The sequence below is a fragment of the Leucopleurus acutus genome (genome assembly GCF_964270905.1).
Source record: "Leucopleurus acutus genome assembly, chromosome: X".
Lineage (NCBI taxonomy): Eukaryota > Metazoa > Chordata > Mammalia > Artiodactyla > Delphinidae > Leucopleurus > Leucopleurus acutus.
In genome coordinates this window covers 94,274,970-94,293,502 of record NC_139148.1, presented here as the reverse complement: position 1 = coordinate 94,293,502, position 18,533 = coordinate 94,274,970, and the positions used below count along the sequence as shown (strand labels likewise).

General features: G+C 44.4%; 1 protein-coding gene across 1 annotated transcript in view; it reads left to right on the top strand.

The window, feature by feature from the left end:
• Positions 1 to 18,533, top strand: part of COL4A6 (collagen type IV alpha 6 chain) — a gene marked incomplete at both ends in the record, with an annotated part of 280,878 nt that overhangs the window by 118,885 nt on the left and 143,460 nt on the right. Inside the window, one exon of the mRNA XM_082865135.1 lies at positions 6,072 to 6,155. Within this exon, the coding sequence (XP_082721261.1) occupies positions 6,072 to 6,155 (84 nt within the window). The remainder of the gene's footprint in view (positions 1 to 6,071; positions 6,156 to 18,533) is intronic.

The window sequence follows — 18,533 nt, the reverse complement described above, 5'->3', positions numbered from 1 at the left end:
CTTCCAATGTTAGTGATAACTGTACCTTTCCTTCCTGCTTTAGAAACCATATTAGAAGGCAAATAAGTTAGAGTGACTCAATTACAGAAAGAAATGTGAATACCCTCTTAATATGTTTAAAAGTAAGTTGCAGAGTTTGTACTTTAAAATGTTATTACTAACAATTACTTTTGACACTCCTCACATCTGAACTTGTCACACAAGTGTGTTATGATGCTACTTGTAGGATTTCCGGATAAAATATAAGATGCCCAGTTAAATTTGAATTACAGGTAAACAACAAATAGATTTTTAGTGTAAGTATGTCCCAAATATTGCATGGAACATATTTATGCTAATTTGGGACATACGTATAAGACAATATGCTAATTGGGATATACTTATTGTTTTTCTGCAATTCAAATTTAACTCAGCATCCTGGATTTTTATTTGTTAAAACTGGCTACCCTAACTACATGTGAACTGTGTGACCTCTGGTCCTCAGGCCCCTTCCAGCTTTAAAGCTCAAAGATTCCTCACTTTCTCCCAGTCTCTTTCTCGCATGTTTTTCTCATATATCCTTCAGAAATGCTGTTCTACAAACATTATGGACAAGATTTAGTTTTTCTGTTTGTGTGTCTTAAACATTTGCTTGGTGAATTCACTTTAAGGTCTAGCTGGACAGTACATCCCCTCAGGCCCTGGTTCATTCTGGCTGGCTAGGGCTTTTGCAAGTGAAATCCAAAATGCTTGTTCCTCTCACCACCGCCTGAGCCCATCTGTTGCGTTTGTGTACGTGTGTGAACACAGTTGGACAGACGGAGGGAAATGCCTTCCTGAACTACTCATCAATGTCTGGTGTCAGCTTCATCCTTAAAATAAAGTGTGGGTGACAAGTCTCACCTTGTAGGGAGCCAGCTCGTACAGATCCATTCCTTCTCTTCCCAGAGCCTTTCATTCATAAACTCATAGGGAACTGTTCTTAAAAGGCAAATGCACATTAAACATGGGAGAAGACTAAGGTTGGTTTAGCGTGTGTGTGTGTGTGTGTGTGTGTGTGTGTGTGTGTGTGTGTGTGTGTTTAAATTTCAATGAATAGGTTTTGCTTTGGAATTGCTCAAAGTAAAGCCAGACTCTCTGTATTATTATCACAAAGTACAGAAACCTAGGATGATGCTACAGGGGGCCAGGCTTAATGGAAGGGCACTAAGATTTTGAGTCAAACTTGGGTCTGAATTTGTGCCACTCCCTAGCTATATGACCTTGAGTAGGCAAACTAGTAAACCCCTTCAAGCTTCAGTTTTCTCATCTGTGAAATGATGGCGGTAATAGTGCCTACCACACAGTGCAGTTGGGACAGTTCTGTGATACAGCAAAAGTGAAGTACTTAGCCAGGCACATAGCACTTGCTCCATGAGTGGTACCCATTATTATGAATGTGGCCCCAGGACTAGTTCTGATACAGCCAAAGAGGCCTCTCTCAGTTTTTGGACCCTGAGGCAACCAGCAGGGAATGAAGATTTTAAAAGGGCACCTCAGCATCTTGTATTATTTTTCATTTTAGAAGTTTACCTGTGCACTGAAAAGAAAGGCCCTGTCTTTGAGTCTTCACTACTGCCAAGTAATACCAACTCTGAGACTCAGGTTTAAATTTTTTTTTAATCTGGAAAATTTATATATAAATTTTCCTTGTTTCAAAAGTAGTTGTGAGAATTATATCTATAGGATGGTTGTTTAGAAAGTGTACAAACAATGCAAGTTATGGTAAGTGTACAAACAATGTAAGTTATGGTAAAGTTAGTAAACCCATCTTGATAAAAAAAGCAAAAGAATAAAAAGACACCTCCCAGGGCTTCCCTGGTGGCGCAGTGGTTGAGAGTCCGCCTGCCGATGCAGGGGACGCGGGTTCGTGCCCCGGTCTGGAAGGATCCCACATGCCGCGGAGCAGCTGGGCCCGTGAGCCATGGCCGCTGGGCCTGCGCGTCTGGAGCCTGTGCTCCGCAGCGGGGAGAGGCCACAGCAGTGAGAGGCCCGTGTACCGCAAAAATAAATAAATAAATAAATAAATAAAAAGACACCTCCCAACACTCATCTTTCTTTTCCTGACTTCCCAATTTCAAGCTGATTCCTGGAATTGGTGGCAGTGGGTTTAGTGGGGAAAAAAAAAAAGGCAGAGAGTGAGGATAGCTGGTTTCTTATCCCAGCTCTGATACTTAACTTCCTATGGTGAGGAAGTCACTAACAGCTGAGCCTTCATTTCCTCATCTTTAAAATGCAAATCAGTCATCCAGTGATCACCTAGTAGGCAGGCACAGTACTAGATAATTCCAGCTAACATATATTGAGCATACTCTATGTGGCAAGCACTTTGCTAGGGGCATTACCTTTAACCTCCCAAAACCCAATGAGCTAAAATATTATTATCCCTATTTTATAGTTGAGGAAATTGAGGCTTAGAGGGTTTAAACTGATTTGCTTTATAGTGAACAAACCAACATCACCTCAGAGGAACTTACTGTCTAGGGGGATAGGTGAAGATATAAAGAAAGCATTGTAATATTGTGTATGTGTGTATGTCGCTGCATATACCTGTACCTCTAAAACACCTATGTCAGATTTGTGGTAGAGAATCAAATGAGATTTGGTGTGAAAGGTGTTTTGAAGAAATATGACAGTGTTAAAATAGAGCTTTACCATGAGTTATTCACCATTTCAGAGAATCACTGCACTAATAGCAGCTCCATCTGTGGTACTTGAGTCAGCAATACCACATTCCAGAATCATTCTGCTTCAGCAGACTGTAGCATTCCTGGTGATTCTGCATCAAGCTGCTAGCCTCTGATGACTTCATTACATCTTCTTTTTTTTTGATTAATTAACTTATTTATTTTATTTATTTTTGGCTGTGTTGGGTCTTCGTTGCTGCATGCGGGCATTCTCTAGTCGTTGTGAGCAGGGGCTACTCTTCGTTGTGGTAGTCAGGCTTCTCTTTGCGGTGGCTTCTCTTGTTACAGAGCACGGGCTCTAGGTGCGCAGGCTTCAGTAGTTGTTGCATGTGGGCTCAGTAGTTGTGGCTCATGGACTCTAGAGCCCAGGCTCAGTAGTCATGGCACATGCACACGCCATGCATGCATACTCCACGGCATATGGGATCTTCCCGGACCAGGGCTCCAACCCGTGTCCCCTGCATTGGCAGGTGGCTTCTTAACCGCTGCGCCACCAGCGAAGTCCCTACATCTAACAGAGCCGTGTATGAGCATTTACATATTAAAATACATATTGTTTCATTATGAACTACTTTTGTTTTTTCTTTGCAATACAATTATGGCATAATAAGTGCTTTTTTTTTTTTTTTTGGCCACACTACGGGGCTTGCGGGATCTTAGTTCCCCGGATCGAAACCAGGCCCCCTGCAGTGGAAGCACAGAGTCCTAACCACTGGAGATGCATTGCATACATATACATGGAAGGGAGAAAGCATTCCAGGGTGGGAATGACACCAGTGATGTGGCCTGGTTTAGCAACGGTTAGCGTGTCCCCAGACAAGCCAGGATAGGTCAGAGACTTCCTCTGTTCTTGGTCTTGCCATGTTCCCTGGAAGCCACTCCTTTTATCCCTGCCCTCCCCCCGGCCCCCTCCCCCGCCCAGTGTAATTGAAGACTCCTGGGGGAACTGCCAGGACCAGCATTACAGGAAATTGCCTTGTGGCCAGTGGGGCTTCTCTGGTTACTTTCCTCAGTGACAGAAGACAGTGATGGCTTCCTGTCTGTTAGCTGGGTGTCTTTGCCTCCTTGTTATGCCAAGTTCCCAAGAAACCTCAGCTTGTGCTCCTTATATTTTTGTTCAGCTCCTGTTGTTGGGATTTTTTCCCCCTGTCTTATCCAGCTCCCTGCCTCCAGCCTCCTTGCTCCACGCTAGAGATCTGGAAACTTCTGGTCCATGATGGACAAATTTTATGGGACACCTAAAGGGCATTGTTTCGAATTAGGCCATAGCTCCAAACAGATACCAGTTTGGCAATGCCTGTTGAGTCCTCTCCCTTGAAGGTGATGAATTTATCATCCGGAAACAGACTGGTGTTTTTTCTCCTTACTAATTATACGTGTTCATTGAAGACTGCTTGGAGAATACAGAACTATACGGAAAAGCAAATAGAAATTATCCATTATCCTGAGAAATATAGCACTCAACATTAGACAAAGGGGGCACAGCACTGGTAAGGATTAAATTCAATGCTGCTCTGCCTCCCTGTTCTCTATTCCATTCCAGCCCCCAGCTTTCACCTTCCACAGCACCTCTTGATCTCACCCTTATGAAAACTTGCCTGTCCTGTATACCATAAAGTGGAGGGCAAACTGGAAACTGTACAAAAGCACTTACCATGTCAAAGGCATATAAGAGAGATAAAATATCTTTCATATCAAGAAGGTGTTTGGAATCTAAAATAGCAATATTTTGTCATAGCTCTGCCATCACTACCTTATTACCGAGGTGTTGTGGTGATAAAGGGTTGTGGGAATGTCTAAAGAGATAAGAGACCATCTGAGAAATTCACAGTGCTCCCTGGGAATTAGGAAAAGGTTCACAGTACAAAGAGGCAAGAATGATTAAGTGTGAGGCTGGCTCATAAATATGCCTTTCTCTTTTGAACAAAACAGCCAACATTAAACAAAAAAGTTGGATGATACTAAATCCATCCCAGAGATAAAGTTCTTATTACAGATAATAGTTAGAATTTATGTGTTGCTTTTTTCCCAAGGTGGGTAGGGTCAGAATGGCAGTTTCCTCATTTTTGAGTCTGCATTGAGACAGAAGACTTAGAAAACACTAAGGCATAAGGGTTAAGGTCAAGGCTTGGGAGTTAGACCTGTGTTCACATCCCAGCTCCGTGAGGTCATCAAGCATTTTTCACATGCCATCCACTGTTTTAGACATTGGGGATGCAGTGTGGGACAGCACAGATAAGGTCCCTACTTACAGGGAGCTTACATTCTAACGTGGGGGAGACAGAATGTTTAGTGTTGAAAAGGTAACATAGTGCTATGATTGGAAGTAACTGGGGGCTACTTTAGGTTGAGTGGTCAGGAAAGGCCTCTCTGAGAATAGACAATTGAACTGAGACTAGGGTGATAAAAAGAGGCCAGTGATCAAAAACATCTAGGGGAAGAGCATTCCAGGCAGAAGTAACAGCTGGGGCAAAGGCCCTGGGGCAGGAACAGGCTTAAGTGTTTAAAGAATAGCATGAATACCAGTGTGATTGAAGCAGAGTGAGCCAGGGAGAGAGTGAGGAGAACAGGTTGGAGAGGGTCAGCACATGTCAGGTCATGCGGGGGACTTTGGAGAAGTTCACCTTGTTATAATCATCATCATAAAACAGGGAAGGTGGGAGTTCCCTGGCAGTCCAGGGATTAAGATTCGGCGCTTTCATTGCCGGGGTCCTGGTTCGTTCCCTGGCTGGGGAACTAGGATCCTGCAGGCCACGCAGCGCGGTCCCCCCCCCCAAAAAAAAAGCAGAGAAGGGAAAAGGAAGTTGGATTGGAGAGTTTAGGGAATAGTGTACAGTATCACCTGAGAAACTTGGATCTGACTAACTGGGCACAGGGGTTTGAATGCTGTGCTGCAAGTGGGACCCTGAGGAGAACAATTCTGAGGGCAGAGTACAGGGTGGCTATTTTCATTTATCATTACATTTCTGGCACTTGAGTTTCTCTCAAGTTCTCTGCTACAGTTGCTGCTTTCTCAATGAGTGCAAATATATAAGTCCAGCGGGGCTTAGGGATACAGCTAGAGTCTATTTCCAGCCCCATGTAAAGAAATGCTCTTGTATTTTGTGGCTGGAATTTCTACCTATGTGGGGAGATGCCACAGTTCCCCAACCAGCTACCAAGCTGGCTATAGAGTGAGGTATAGACCTGACCTAAAAGGGTGCTAGCTTAAGATGGCTCTTTATTTCATGGGACTCATGACACCGCCGAGCTGCTCTGATTTATTTCGTTAGGACGAGTGTGGCTAAGGGGTATGCTTCCTGGGCAGCGTTGCTTCTTGCTTCACATGGTTCGCTAACTTTTTTCCTTTTTTCTTGTTTTTAATAGGGAGAGAAGAAGCCCTATGGAAAGCCATGTGGAGGCCAAGACTGCATTGGGGGCTGTAAATGCTCTCCTGAGAAAGGAGCCCGAGTAAGTTGCTTCCTTCATTGTTGAAAGACAGATAGTCACAGGAGCCGATATCTGAAGTGTGTGTGTTTTCTTTAGAATTAAACTGCTTAGAATTTTCTCTTATGACCTCATGGAACAAGCAAAGTGATGAAGACCAGCTGGAAGGAGCTTTGCTGACTAATGATAGCCAGAACTAGATTAGTCAAAGTCTCTGACGGACCGGGAAGAGGTTTCTTTCATTGACTCAATAGCGAAGTTTCCTCAAAGTTTCATCTGGGGTGTTTCCAAAAGTCAATTAAGTTGTGCAGAACCAGATTATGATATGTTTGTAGATGCACATCAATTTTCATAGCTCATTTACAGATAGGCTCTTCCCTACCACTCTGGGGGACAAGTGGTCCAATCGTTATCTACAGACTAGGGATGTGCTTCATCCAAAATCAAGGGTAGCCATAAAGTCCAGAAATATAGGTGACTATACATAAAGAATGATTTATAGATATTATATTAAGGCATAGGACACGTTTCAAAACATTAAGTGATTTATTCAATGTATTGTCCTTTAATAGCCATGACCAGTTCAAATTGTTGTGCAAATTGCAATGAACACAGTGCCTTGATACAGCATTTCTATCAATCCTCGTATATGCATATGTGATGTGTTGCCCCAGATGATTTGTATTTTTGATTTGCACTGAAGAAACCTGCGTCTTTAGTATAACTCAGCAAAAGTATTCAAGGGCGGGGGGGATCAATCCATAAAAAAAATAAAATCCAATCTACATTTTCAAAATTTATGGCCACCCTGTAGAATTGAGATCTTCCGACTTGCAGCATTGTATTTGCACTCTCATCACATTCAAACAAGCCTAAGAGCTTACATTGTCAAAGGAAGGTAGCATAAATAGGTCAACCAAACCCTTAAAAACATAGGCGAACAGGGAACAGAGTGACCACTCTACCTCCTCTTTCATTATTTTCCATTTGCAGTACAGTGAAATGTCAAACTATGCCAGAATTTGAAGGAAAAGTATAAAAAGCCATCTCTTCATCAAAAGGGACCAGACATATTATACATTAAAGGCAGAGACTTAGGGAATCATAAAATATTAGAAAGCGCAGGTATCTTCGTGAGCTTCTCGTCTTATCCACAGATGGTAGAGGAAACAGTCTCTGAGAAGGAAAATGACTTCCCAGGTCACACAGCAGATTGATGACAGATTCAGGCTATTACCTGGGTCTTTTGATTTCTCGCCTGTTTACTTTACCCACTGCTGTCTCCCAGGGAAGTCGTGTTCACTACAGCCACCGAGGCCCACGTTCTTCCTCTGATCTATATCTAGGCAACACTTTAGAAAAAAAAATAATTCTACAACAAATATATGAATATGTTCTTAAACAACAGCAAGCAACACAGACAATGCAAAAGTCTCCCTTGATGTTCTCTCGGTCCCACTATTGTCTTTCTGGTCTTTTTCTGTGCATGATCAAAGATAGGTATGAATATGTATAACAATAGTTTCATTTTCTGGGTTTTTTTTTTCCCAAACTATAATCATAAGTATACTATGCCGTTTTTGGTTGGTTTGTTTGGTCACATAATATGTCCTTAAGATCTTTTCCTCCACCCCAAAGTTTAATCTAGCCATTTCCCTTTTGATGAACACATAGTTTGTTTCCAAATTTTTGCTATTTTAAAAAATGGAAGTGCTACAGTAGAAATCCTTGAACAGTCGTCCTTGTACTCATTTCTAGTGTTGACGCTAAGGATACGAATTACCAGATGTAAGGGTAATGGGCATTTTTAATTTTAAAAGCCAATGACCAATTACCCCACAGAGTATCTATTCAAATTTATTTACATCAGCATTGTTGTACAAGAGGGCCCTTGTTTCTATACCCTTGCCATCACTTGATACTTTTGTTAATATGGGTGAAAATCATCTCAATTCCCAGACTACATGTAAGTTTAAGCATCTTTTCACATATTCATTGCAGGTTTGTATTTCCTCCGTGAATTTCCTGGACATATCCTCTCCCCACTTTGCTAAGGGGTGATTCTTATTGATTTACTTTACCCCTGCAAAGATACAGCAAGTAAAAATGGCCCAAGTGGAAGCAGATGAGATTTGAAGTTTGACACAAAAGGGCATTTCCTGATGGAGCATGAGAGACCCAGCAGCCAGGGAACTGAGAAACAACTCTGAACTGTTTGTGGGGCTGGGGAGCCTTTAAAACTAGAAATTCTTGTATATTCTGAACAGAGGTCAGTGCTACACCAGGCAAACATGCCTACGATGACCTCATTGTTTCACCCCTGGCTGAGATTTTGATCTTTGAAGATAGAAGGCTGTAGATTTCCTCTGTGAGGAGCTCTCATTTGGATTCCAAACATCTGGAGCCCTAATCTGGCTTCTCCTTTGAAAACATGAGTGGTTGAAGGGTCGTGGGATGGAGAAAAATAGAATATCACCGCACAGATTTTTTTCGTCAATATTTAAAAGACTCGGTGTCCACACAGTCAGATATGCTCCTAAAACTTTATTTGTGAAGCCTGAAGTTTCTGGGAACGCTTGTCAAGGTTAGTGAACCAGACCAAGCTGTATTTCATGAGTCAAGAGCAGGAATGTCCTATTTCCCAAGTAGATCAGGAGGCCGGTGCACATGGGGCCGATCCTGTGCACACGGATGCTTGAAGCTGCCCACGCAGCCAGGTCCTTTTTACTCATCTTCCCTACCCTCTCGCGTTCCCAGGGCCAAGCAGGATTGTTTAAACTGGACCCAGCACTGTTGACCCTGCAGGGCAGCCCCTCAGTACCCCTTTTGTGCAGATGTCAGAAAGATTTGAGACTGTTTTCCTTAGCTGAGAAGAGGGCCCCTTTTGGATTTCAAGCTGTTCTCTCCAGCTCTGCGAGCTGGGAGGGGAACGGAACGTTGGTTCACCCCTGAGATATGCTGCAGCCCTTTGCAGGGCCTGCCTCCTGCCTTGGGGAGACATCAAGCACGTAGCTTGCTGGGCAGTGTGTATTTTTCCTTTGCCAAAGGCCTCTTGAACTGATTAAGACATTTACACAACACCTAGCACTCCTGCGCAACTGTGATCCAACCCTTTTGGGCTTTAAGCCATCTCAGACTGATTTCTCGAAGGCATGCCATGCCTGGTAAAAAGCCCTTGCCTAGCGTTGCTACACTGCTCTGTGCTTTCCAAAGCATCTTTTCCCAGGGTCTGTATCATTATCTGTATGCAACAAATATACTGATAAGTGATTTGCCCAAGGTCACTAGCCTGTCAGCGGCTGAACCTTATTTAGCCTACTTTAGGAGAATGGCAACTTTAAAAAATGACATGCCTAGTAATGTTAAATAAAGGTGTTTCTCCCCCGCCCCTGGACATTTAAATTTGGATTTAATGTTTGACTTCAAGCTTTCTTTCTTGCGGGTAAGTGTTGTTATCTGGAAAAACCATTCTTTTGAGTTGTTCTCTTCCCTGGTTATTTTTTTTTCTTCTGCCATTGGATTGATCAGATCGTTGTAGCTTGACATTTCCATCCCTTGCTCTCTTTTCCCTACTGGATTTGAAAGCTGTCTCTGCATTACCGGCGGGTGTCTGTCTGAGTTGGGAGCAGGCGGGACTGTTTGTTTTGTTCTGAGTCTACTATTCCTTAATAGCGTTTCAGAGTTTTCCCTGTTTTAAGTGTTCTGGTGTTTACATAAAGCATGGAGAGCTCCTGATTAGCCATGCCATCTAAGGGTGCATTATCACAGAGAATCCCAAACCACAGGGAATGTTTGGATTCCCCACCTAGGTAAGGGCTGTTGGCCCCTGTTTTATGGCTGTGGAAGCTATGTCCTAGCTAGAGAGTTTATGAGACTAGCCTGAGTTTCACGAGAAACAGCCCAGGGTTCTTAATTCCTTATCTCCTGCCTGCATCCTGCTGCTTCTCTGTCACAAAGTGTGTTTCCCATGAATTCCAGAGCCCAGATGCATTCACCACCAGCCCTTCAATTTACTCTCCTCCTGCAAACAGCTGGCATTCCCTGTGTCAGCTGACTGGCGCCATGGCTACCGAGAGTACCCAGAGGTGGTTCCATTTTCTCCTGAATTAGGCAATTCCGGTAAAACATCTTTCTGTTCTCTCTGGGTGCCCTGGCCAGCCACTGTCCTTAGCCTCTCCAGTTCCAAAGCGAAAGCTCATAATGCGCATGACCTCCTTGGGTGGCCGGGCCTTGCTCCAGCTGCCTGCGGATCAGGCGTCTTGCCCCTCTGAAGGCTGGCCTCACTGCTAACGCTGGTCACCACTAACCTTCCTGTTGCCAAAAACAATGGACATTTTTCATTCTTATCTTCTTTGACTTTGCTGCACAAGACGCCCCCTTGTTTCCTGCAACTCTCGGTTCCCTTGGATTTCATCGTGCTCTTCTCTCCTGGTTCTTTCCTATTCTGATTGGGACTCCCCAGCGTTCTATCCTCATCCTACTTCTCTTCTCACTGTAGGCCTCTCCCAGGGTGGTTTCATATATTCCAGAGATCTCAGCTACCACCCATACGATGATAGATATTCAGTGTCTACCTCTAGTTCAGACCTTTCTCTGTAGCTTCGGATCAGCATTATCAGTTTCTCGCTGGATATCTCTGCTTGGAGTTTCACTGGCACCACAAACATGTATCACACAGAATTCAACCAGCAACTCCCACCAGACATGTTCCTTCCTAAGTCCTACCTATGTCTTCCCCATCTCAGCCCCACCAAGCACTCCATTGCTCAAGCCAGAAACCCAGGAGTCATTCTTGTCTTCTCTTGCTTTTCTCCACCTCCAATTGGTCATCAAATCCCATCTATTTATCTTCTTAAATTGAGCTCAAATCCATCCACTTTTCTCCATACCTATTTTTCTCCAATCCAGGCCTGTATAATCTCTTACCTGAATTGCCGTAACAGCCTCCAGACTGGTCTCTCAACCCCCAGTCCCACTATTTACTGTCCACTTGCCACTCTGCTGTCATCATCTTTCCAAAACATAAATATGATCACAAAACTCTTGCTTAAAATCTCTCAATGGCTCCCCATAGATCTCACAATAAAATCTTAACTCTAGCAGGCTTACAAAGTCCTCCATGACAGGGCCCTTGACTACCTCTCCAACATTACCTCTCATCACTAGGAGCCTCCCTCTTCGGAAAAAGAAACAAAACAAAACCCTACACATAAACCGAACTATTTATAGTTCACAGAACCTGCTGTGTTATTTAATACATTCCAGGTTTTATACCTGCTACTCCCTTTACATGTACTTCCACTTTATATGTACTTCCACTGGCTCTACCCATTTTCTGCTGACTTGCCTCTCTTTACCCATCCTTTAAAACTGAACACAGACTTCACCTCCTCAGAAGCTTTCCATGATCGAAGGTTATCTACTCTTCTCATCCTTCTTCTCATGCCGAACTACAGCAATCTAATGACTTGTCTGATCGCCACTATCTTATGAATTCCTAAAGGGCAGAGATGTGGTCTCCTTAGACTCTGCAGGGGCAGTAGGCAGTACAGATTGTTTCATGAAGGACTGACCAACCAACCAATCAATTTGGTTGGGTATGGTTCCAGCCCTGCTCTCCTGGATTAGCTCTTAGGTTGCTGTGAAGCAGATGAGAGTCTCTTGTCTAGAGAGGAATCCATTCTGCTAAAAGAAGGCAAAGAGCCAGGGCAGTCATTGCCATATCTTTTTTAGGTCTTGTTAGCTGTAAGGATCCCAGCTCTTGCCCACACTCTGGTTCCCATAGCTTGCTTTGGGATTTTGCTCTACCCAACTCCTCTGGGGTTTTGACCTTGAAAACCCTGATTGCTTCTTACTCTGTTTTACTACCAGCAATTCGTTCTCTTTCCAAGGTGAGGACATTCATGAATAATCGTGAGTGAAAGATAATCACAACCTTTCTTTTTGACATTGATTTCACCCTCCTCTCCACCAAACCTTTTGCTTAAAGCCTCTTAACCTTATGCAAAGTTGATGGTCTTGAGTTTCCCTTGTTCCTCTTCCTTGTGGGGGGAGAGGAAAAGTGTTTGCACAGGGAAGTAGCCACTGGGTGACAGTAGGGGAGGGAAGTAAAAAAAATCAAAGAGCCCTGTGTATTTTAAATATAGTTGTTTGGGTCAAGGATAATTGATGGTAATGTTAAAAGTTAGTGTCTCTGCCCGGAGTCAAGATGCACTCGTAGCCCAGCAGATGTTTGTGGTTATCTTAATCCTCTCTTTGATTATATTGGGACAGTGTGGGATTTATGGAACATATTATCCGTACTAGTGAGGGAGGCTTCTGTTAAAGAGGAGCAAAGGAGCTGGAGGAGGAGATTAATACGCAGCTGTGGAGTCAGGAGCACCGCTTTAGGTAGCCAGAGACCTCAGTGCCATGCCTGAGCTGTGCCAACTGGATGACATTGGGCTGCTGCTCTCCCCTCTCAGCGTCCCAGTTCACCAGTCAAAGGAGTGAGGGGTTTGGGCAGGGTGATCTCAAAGAGCCCACCAGCTCTGATGATCGAAGTCAGACCCCGTGCTACTGTACCATGACAGTTCCTTGCCCCTCAAGTGTCTTATCGTGCTTTCTAGTGTGGCAGTGAGATACGGGGGGCCATTTTTGACAGTGTTCTACCCTCTGGAGTGGTGTCTTGGCAGCTGCCTCAGACGTAAATCACTCGCTGTGGCTTTTTACTGCCGATGCTAGAAGCGCCTAACAGCTGAAGTTGCGCCCCTGCAGGAATGTGCCGTGCTCTCCTCCTTGGCCATCTGGCTGGTGTGATCTGAAGAGAGTCACAGGGATGTTGACTCACCACACACACACACCCCCCAAATACCTTCCCTGCCTGGCCTGCCTGCAGTTCTAGCTTTAGAGACATACTCTTCAGGTTAAGCATGGCCCCATCTTTGCATTGCTTGAATAAATTGCATAGGCCTCTCCTCTGGGGACGAGTCGTGTGTACAAATCTTTAGAGACTGCTGTTCCCTTGTCCTGCCCTGCTCATCCGTATGTCAGAGACATTGGATATCAAGACATGGGTGAGGATCTCGCCTGCTAATGTGTGACGTAGTCTCTCCTCTCCCAGAATCTGCCTTCATCTTCCCTCCACAGATGTACCCTCCTCTCCTCTCCTCTCCTCTCCTTGTTTTCTCTGGTCTCTAACTTCCTTCTTTCTCCTTCCCGGCTTCCCTCCCTCCGGCTCTAGCATTTCTAGCTCTCCATCCCTCATTCTCATTTTCCTCACCCAGTTACTGTTCTCTGCTTTCAGTTACCTCGGAGTGCTTCCTGTGTCACCAGTCCCTGTTTTCTGTCCTCTATGAGCAGGTGTGAAATGATAGCAGCAGGAGATCGGAAAGAGTGGCTGAGATGTACTTACAGAAGCATTGCACTTCTCCAGAGATTCTAAATCTCAAGGCCTGGGTCAGTGGTCTCCAAAATTGGTGGGTTTGGGTGGAGGGGGGGGGTTGGCACATGCAAATCAGTCCATTGTAAAAATCAGTGTGAAAGAAAATATTATGACTTCTATTTCCATTTAAATTGAAAACATCTAGAAAGAAATTAAGATTTGGATTAAAGCAATGTCATTTATGTAAAGTGCTTAAAACAGTGTATAGTACACCAAGTGCTATCTAAATATTAGCTATTATTAGCACTACTATTAAGCCTTTCAAATATGCAATACACGTATTGTCACTGGCACCCTCTGTTGCATATGCTTTGTAAGGTATTCTGAGGGAAGAATGGGAGCCCACAGGTGGAAGGGTTGACCCTGGAGCCCTTACTTTTTTTTTTTCCTCTATGTATACCAGAGGTATTGCTACCTCCTTGGGCCCAGTTAAGCGGATTTACGGATTATATTATCTAACTACATTAACCCTCACAAAATGGACAAGTGGCTTAAGAAGATTCCTGCAGATAAACCATGTATTGAAGATAATACCAATTGGGCTTCCCTGGTGGCGCAGTGGCTGAGAGTCCGCCTGCCGATGCAGGGGACATGGGTTCGTGCCCTGGTCCTGGAGGATCCCACATGCCGCAGAGCGGCTGGGCCCGTGAGCCATGGCTGCTGAGCCTGCATGTCCGGAGCCTGTGCTCCACAACGGGAGAGGCCACAATAGTGAGAGGCCTGCGTACCGCAAAAAAAAAAAAAAAAAAAAAAAAAAAAAAAAGATAGTACCAATAATGTAAGCACATGAAAATGGCAGCACTCACACTTCTCTTACTCCTTGAATGAGTTTTTCCATCAGCCTCATTGTGAGGTAAAAAGCACAGCAACCTAATCATACCTGACAAGAAGTCAGCAAAAAAGTAATGATGCAAGAATAATCAAGAAGACTAAATGAAATATGGATTTATACCCATTCTCAGAATGAAAGATCTTTCCCTAAGTGTATATGGTGCCTTGAAATATTAGCTAATAATACAATGAAGCCATCACAATGAACAAGACATTTGACATGCTATTTATTTCATCTTTAGCTCATCCTTTTACATTTTCTATTTATTGTGTGCATTTCATAATATATGTGTAGGTACATATATATGCAGAGTAGGACATGTATATAATTTATATAATCATTAATAATATAGTGTGTATATATATAAAGCATGCTCTCATTTGTGTGTGTGTGTGTGTGTGTGGTACGCGGGCCTCTCACTGTTGTGGCCTCTCCCATTGCGGAGCACAGGCTCCGGACGCGCAGGCTCAGCGGCCATGGCTCACGGGCCCAGCCGCTCCGCGGCATGTGGGATCTTCCCGGACCGGGGCACGAACCCGTGTCCCCTGCATCGGCAGGCGGACTCTCAACCACTGCGCCACCAGGGAAGCCCTGCTCTAATTTTCTTTTAACTGAAAAGGGTGTGCAATCAGAAAGACTTGGAAACCACCGGCCTAGACCATACTTAAAATAGATGGGACCCACGAGCAGAGGCAAAAGAACTTGAATAAGAAAAAACATAACTGTCCCCAAATCTCTTGTTCTTTCCCTATCGAACAGCCATGCCACCAACTTTAGAGCCTCACCTTGACAACTTTATATAAAATAAAGCTATGGATATCTCAGGAGCTGGGAGAAGTGAGACAGCAAAGAAATTTAAAAATCATAAAATCTCAAGCCTGGGAGGTTGGATCCAAGCCTCAAGTGGCATATCATGGTTTCTAAACCATGCGTGTGAATGCTCTTTCCCTCTCTTTAAATGTGAAGACTTTTAGAAGAAGCCATTTCAGAGAGGTTAAGAGACTTTCCCAAGGTCCCTTGCGAGTGGCATAGCTGAGATTTGAACCAAGTATTCTATCCCCCTGCTCAGCGTTCTTTCCACCATGTCAAATGGCCTCTTAATTTCATGGCCATAATCAGCTGAGCTCATCTTGATTAGATTGTTGTGAATGGAGGAATACTTGTAGTGGAGAAGAAAAAGATGCCAAGAAGATGTAGACCAGATCTCAACAAATCAATCGTCCTTTCCCTGCCCCAGTGAGAAGTAAGCCCTGACCATGTGTATAGCATCTGTTTATATCCTTGTCTGGGTTTTAAAATGTTTTCCTAATATCCCTGTCTTTTAAAAGTCACAAGAACTGAAATCCATGCATAAGGAAAGCCTGGTTTTCATCTGTGATTACACAGATGAAAGTTTTGTGAGGTGTCACATCAGTTTTTACAGCTCTGATACAGGTCTGTCCCTTTATGTAGGCCACTCGCTGTATGGAAGTTCTCTGCAATGGAGTTAGAAATGTGTAGAGATGAAACTACCAAGTATATGTCAAGGAAATAATATGGTGTCTGTTCTGAGAAGACTTGCATTAATGGAAGTCTTCCAAGAATGTTTAACAAAATTAATTCATGGCATCTCTCTTAAGCTATAGAAGTCGATGGGAAAAAAATGTGCATTGCTTTGCAGAAATTTACCTCACTGTCATCTTTTCAAAAGAGCTTTTATTTTAACACATAAGGCAAATGGCCAATTATTTAGTGACCACCTTTACTTATAGAGGTAGAGGTCCTAGACTATGTTCTGCATTTTGTTTTTCTCATTGTGTTGCATCAGGTTCAAACTCACTACACAAACATTTAAGGAAACACTCTGGGGGGGTGGTGCAGGGACTCTGGAGAATGCAGACATATCACAAGCACCAGAGTTAGGGAGACTACACACATACACACATACACACACACACACACACACCACAGCCAGCAGCAGCCCTTAACTACACAGCACTACATCATCTGATTGAAAGTCTGAGTGCCAGAGAGCACAAGTCCTCAAAAGGAGGTATTGGTATAGACTGGAGTGATTAAACAAACTATTTTTTAAAATATTATGACAAAAATGTTTCTTTAGGAAGATTAATTTGATGGGGGCTGTACAGATTGGATTAGAGTGAGAGACATGATAGGTGGATAGAATGCTCTCTATTTTTAGAGGTTAAGTGGCATGTCCAAAATCCCCTAGCACAGCAGAATGGAAACTTTGCATTTTCTGCTGCTCAGATCCTATCTTTCTTAAATGATTCTCTCCAACCTTAAACACACGCAGAGATGCATACACATTCAAACAGTGATTTGACGATGAAGGCTCGTCTTCATTGAAGGTATCACCTTTTTGTTTTTTATGAACTGAACGATGGTACTAGTTCCTTTCCACCACATTCCTCTAACTCCTTGGAAACCAGTATCCCCATTGGTTCGTCTCTACTGATCCCAACTGAGGAAAACTCATCCCCAAACCAAGTGGAATCAGCAGCACTGAAGTGACCTTATTTTGATTACAGAGAGGACAGTAAGGTGCTTCTCTCCATCACATGCTAAAAGCTCCTACAGTTACTACAATGCCCAGTGAGAAAGGCCACCTCAGTGGGTTCTGAAAGAGCATCTGTTTCCTACTTGATGCATTTTGTTGTGGGAGTTATGAGTGAAAGGTGGGGTTTGAGGAATCATGAAAGAAGGAAGGCACTGGTTCACATAAGACAGATCTTAAAGCTTGAATACCTTAGAATACCTACAGAATACCTTAGAATGGTTCCCTTATCCTGGTCCTACCAGCTAGGACCTTAGCAGGCTCTGTGGACTTAACTAAGCACTCGGCTTTGCTATGACAGCTTTTACAGTTTTTACAAGGTTAGTTTTACTCCTTAATTTTTGAAAACCCGGAGGAAAAAAGGTTCGTTCCTTTAGACCCCAGGAAGATTAATGTATATGTTTGGTTATCAGCCATATCAAAGAAACCATGGTCTCTGGCCCTGTACATGTCTTTTCTAGTTCAAGTAATTGGAGCAACTTGGCATTCCACTGCTTTGGTTGGGTTCCTTCTTGGGGTTGACACCAGTCAGTGGTTGCTGCCCCCTTCACATGTTGCTGCGGGAATGCCAGTAAAGCTCTGAGCAAAGCAGGGAGCTGTGGAGAAACAGGCTGTGAGGCCCTGAATGGAATGAGGGGTAACCAGGGTTCAGGAGCCAGGTTTCCCCAGAGAGAGACAAAAAGAAAGCAAACAAAAGGAAGAGACAGGTCTAAACAGGCTCCCCAGACAGGGCCCCTGTGCTGTAAGAACAGAGCCTTAAACTTCACAAAGCTCAGGAAGGGAGGGGAGCCAGGGGTTAAACACAGCCTTTGCAGTTCAGTTGAAGAATGATTAACTGAGCACACACAGAAAAGCCACACGTGTCCATATAGAGCAACATTTGTTATTCTTAAAACCAGCGCAGACACTCCATGAATTTAAAAACGTACCTAAAGCTGTACATCCACAGAGATATTAGTATTGATCCCCAGAAACCCCAAGGGTACCACCCCTCAGAAACAGACTCAGAGAGGCTCAGCAGCGCAGAAATACCGGGAGTCCCACCATGCCTAACAGAGGGCTGGTTTTTGAGGCATGTGACAGAGCTTAATGCCTGATGAATCCAGTCCTGGCACCTGGGGCCAAGGTTCCAATGACTGGCACCGGAGTAAGACACACGAATCTCTCTTTGAGTTTACCTTCCAAATCAGGCCCAAGCCTGGCTCTAGCTAAGAGCAGGATGGAAGCCAGTCTCCTCCGGCCCGTGTGAAATGAGGGGCCGGGCTTGAAGGCCTCCCAGGTCCCTTGGAGGAAGCAGAGCAGGCGCTGTAGCAGAGCCCCTGCCCCCTCGTCTCCCCCAGGCTCCTCAACAGCCTAATGACAAGCCGCCCCCAGGCCCCAGTGTCCCAGATCCCTGAGGGGAAGCTCATCGCCCGCCCGCCTGCCCGGGAGTGGCACGGGCTCCTCGCGGGGTCCCCAGAAGCCCCCACTCCCCGAGGGCCCCGAGCCAGCACCCACTCCCACACCCAGTCCGCCCCCGGCGCCCGGAGGCCGGGTCTCCCAGGGGGCCGCTCAGCTCGCTTCGCAAGGCTGCCTCCCAGGGGAGGAGGA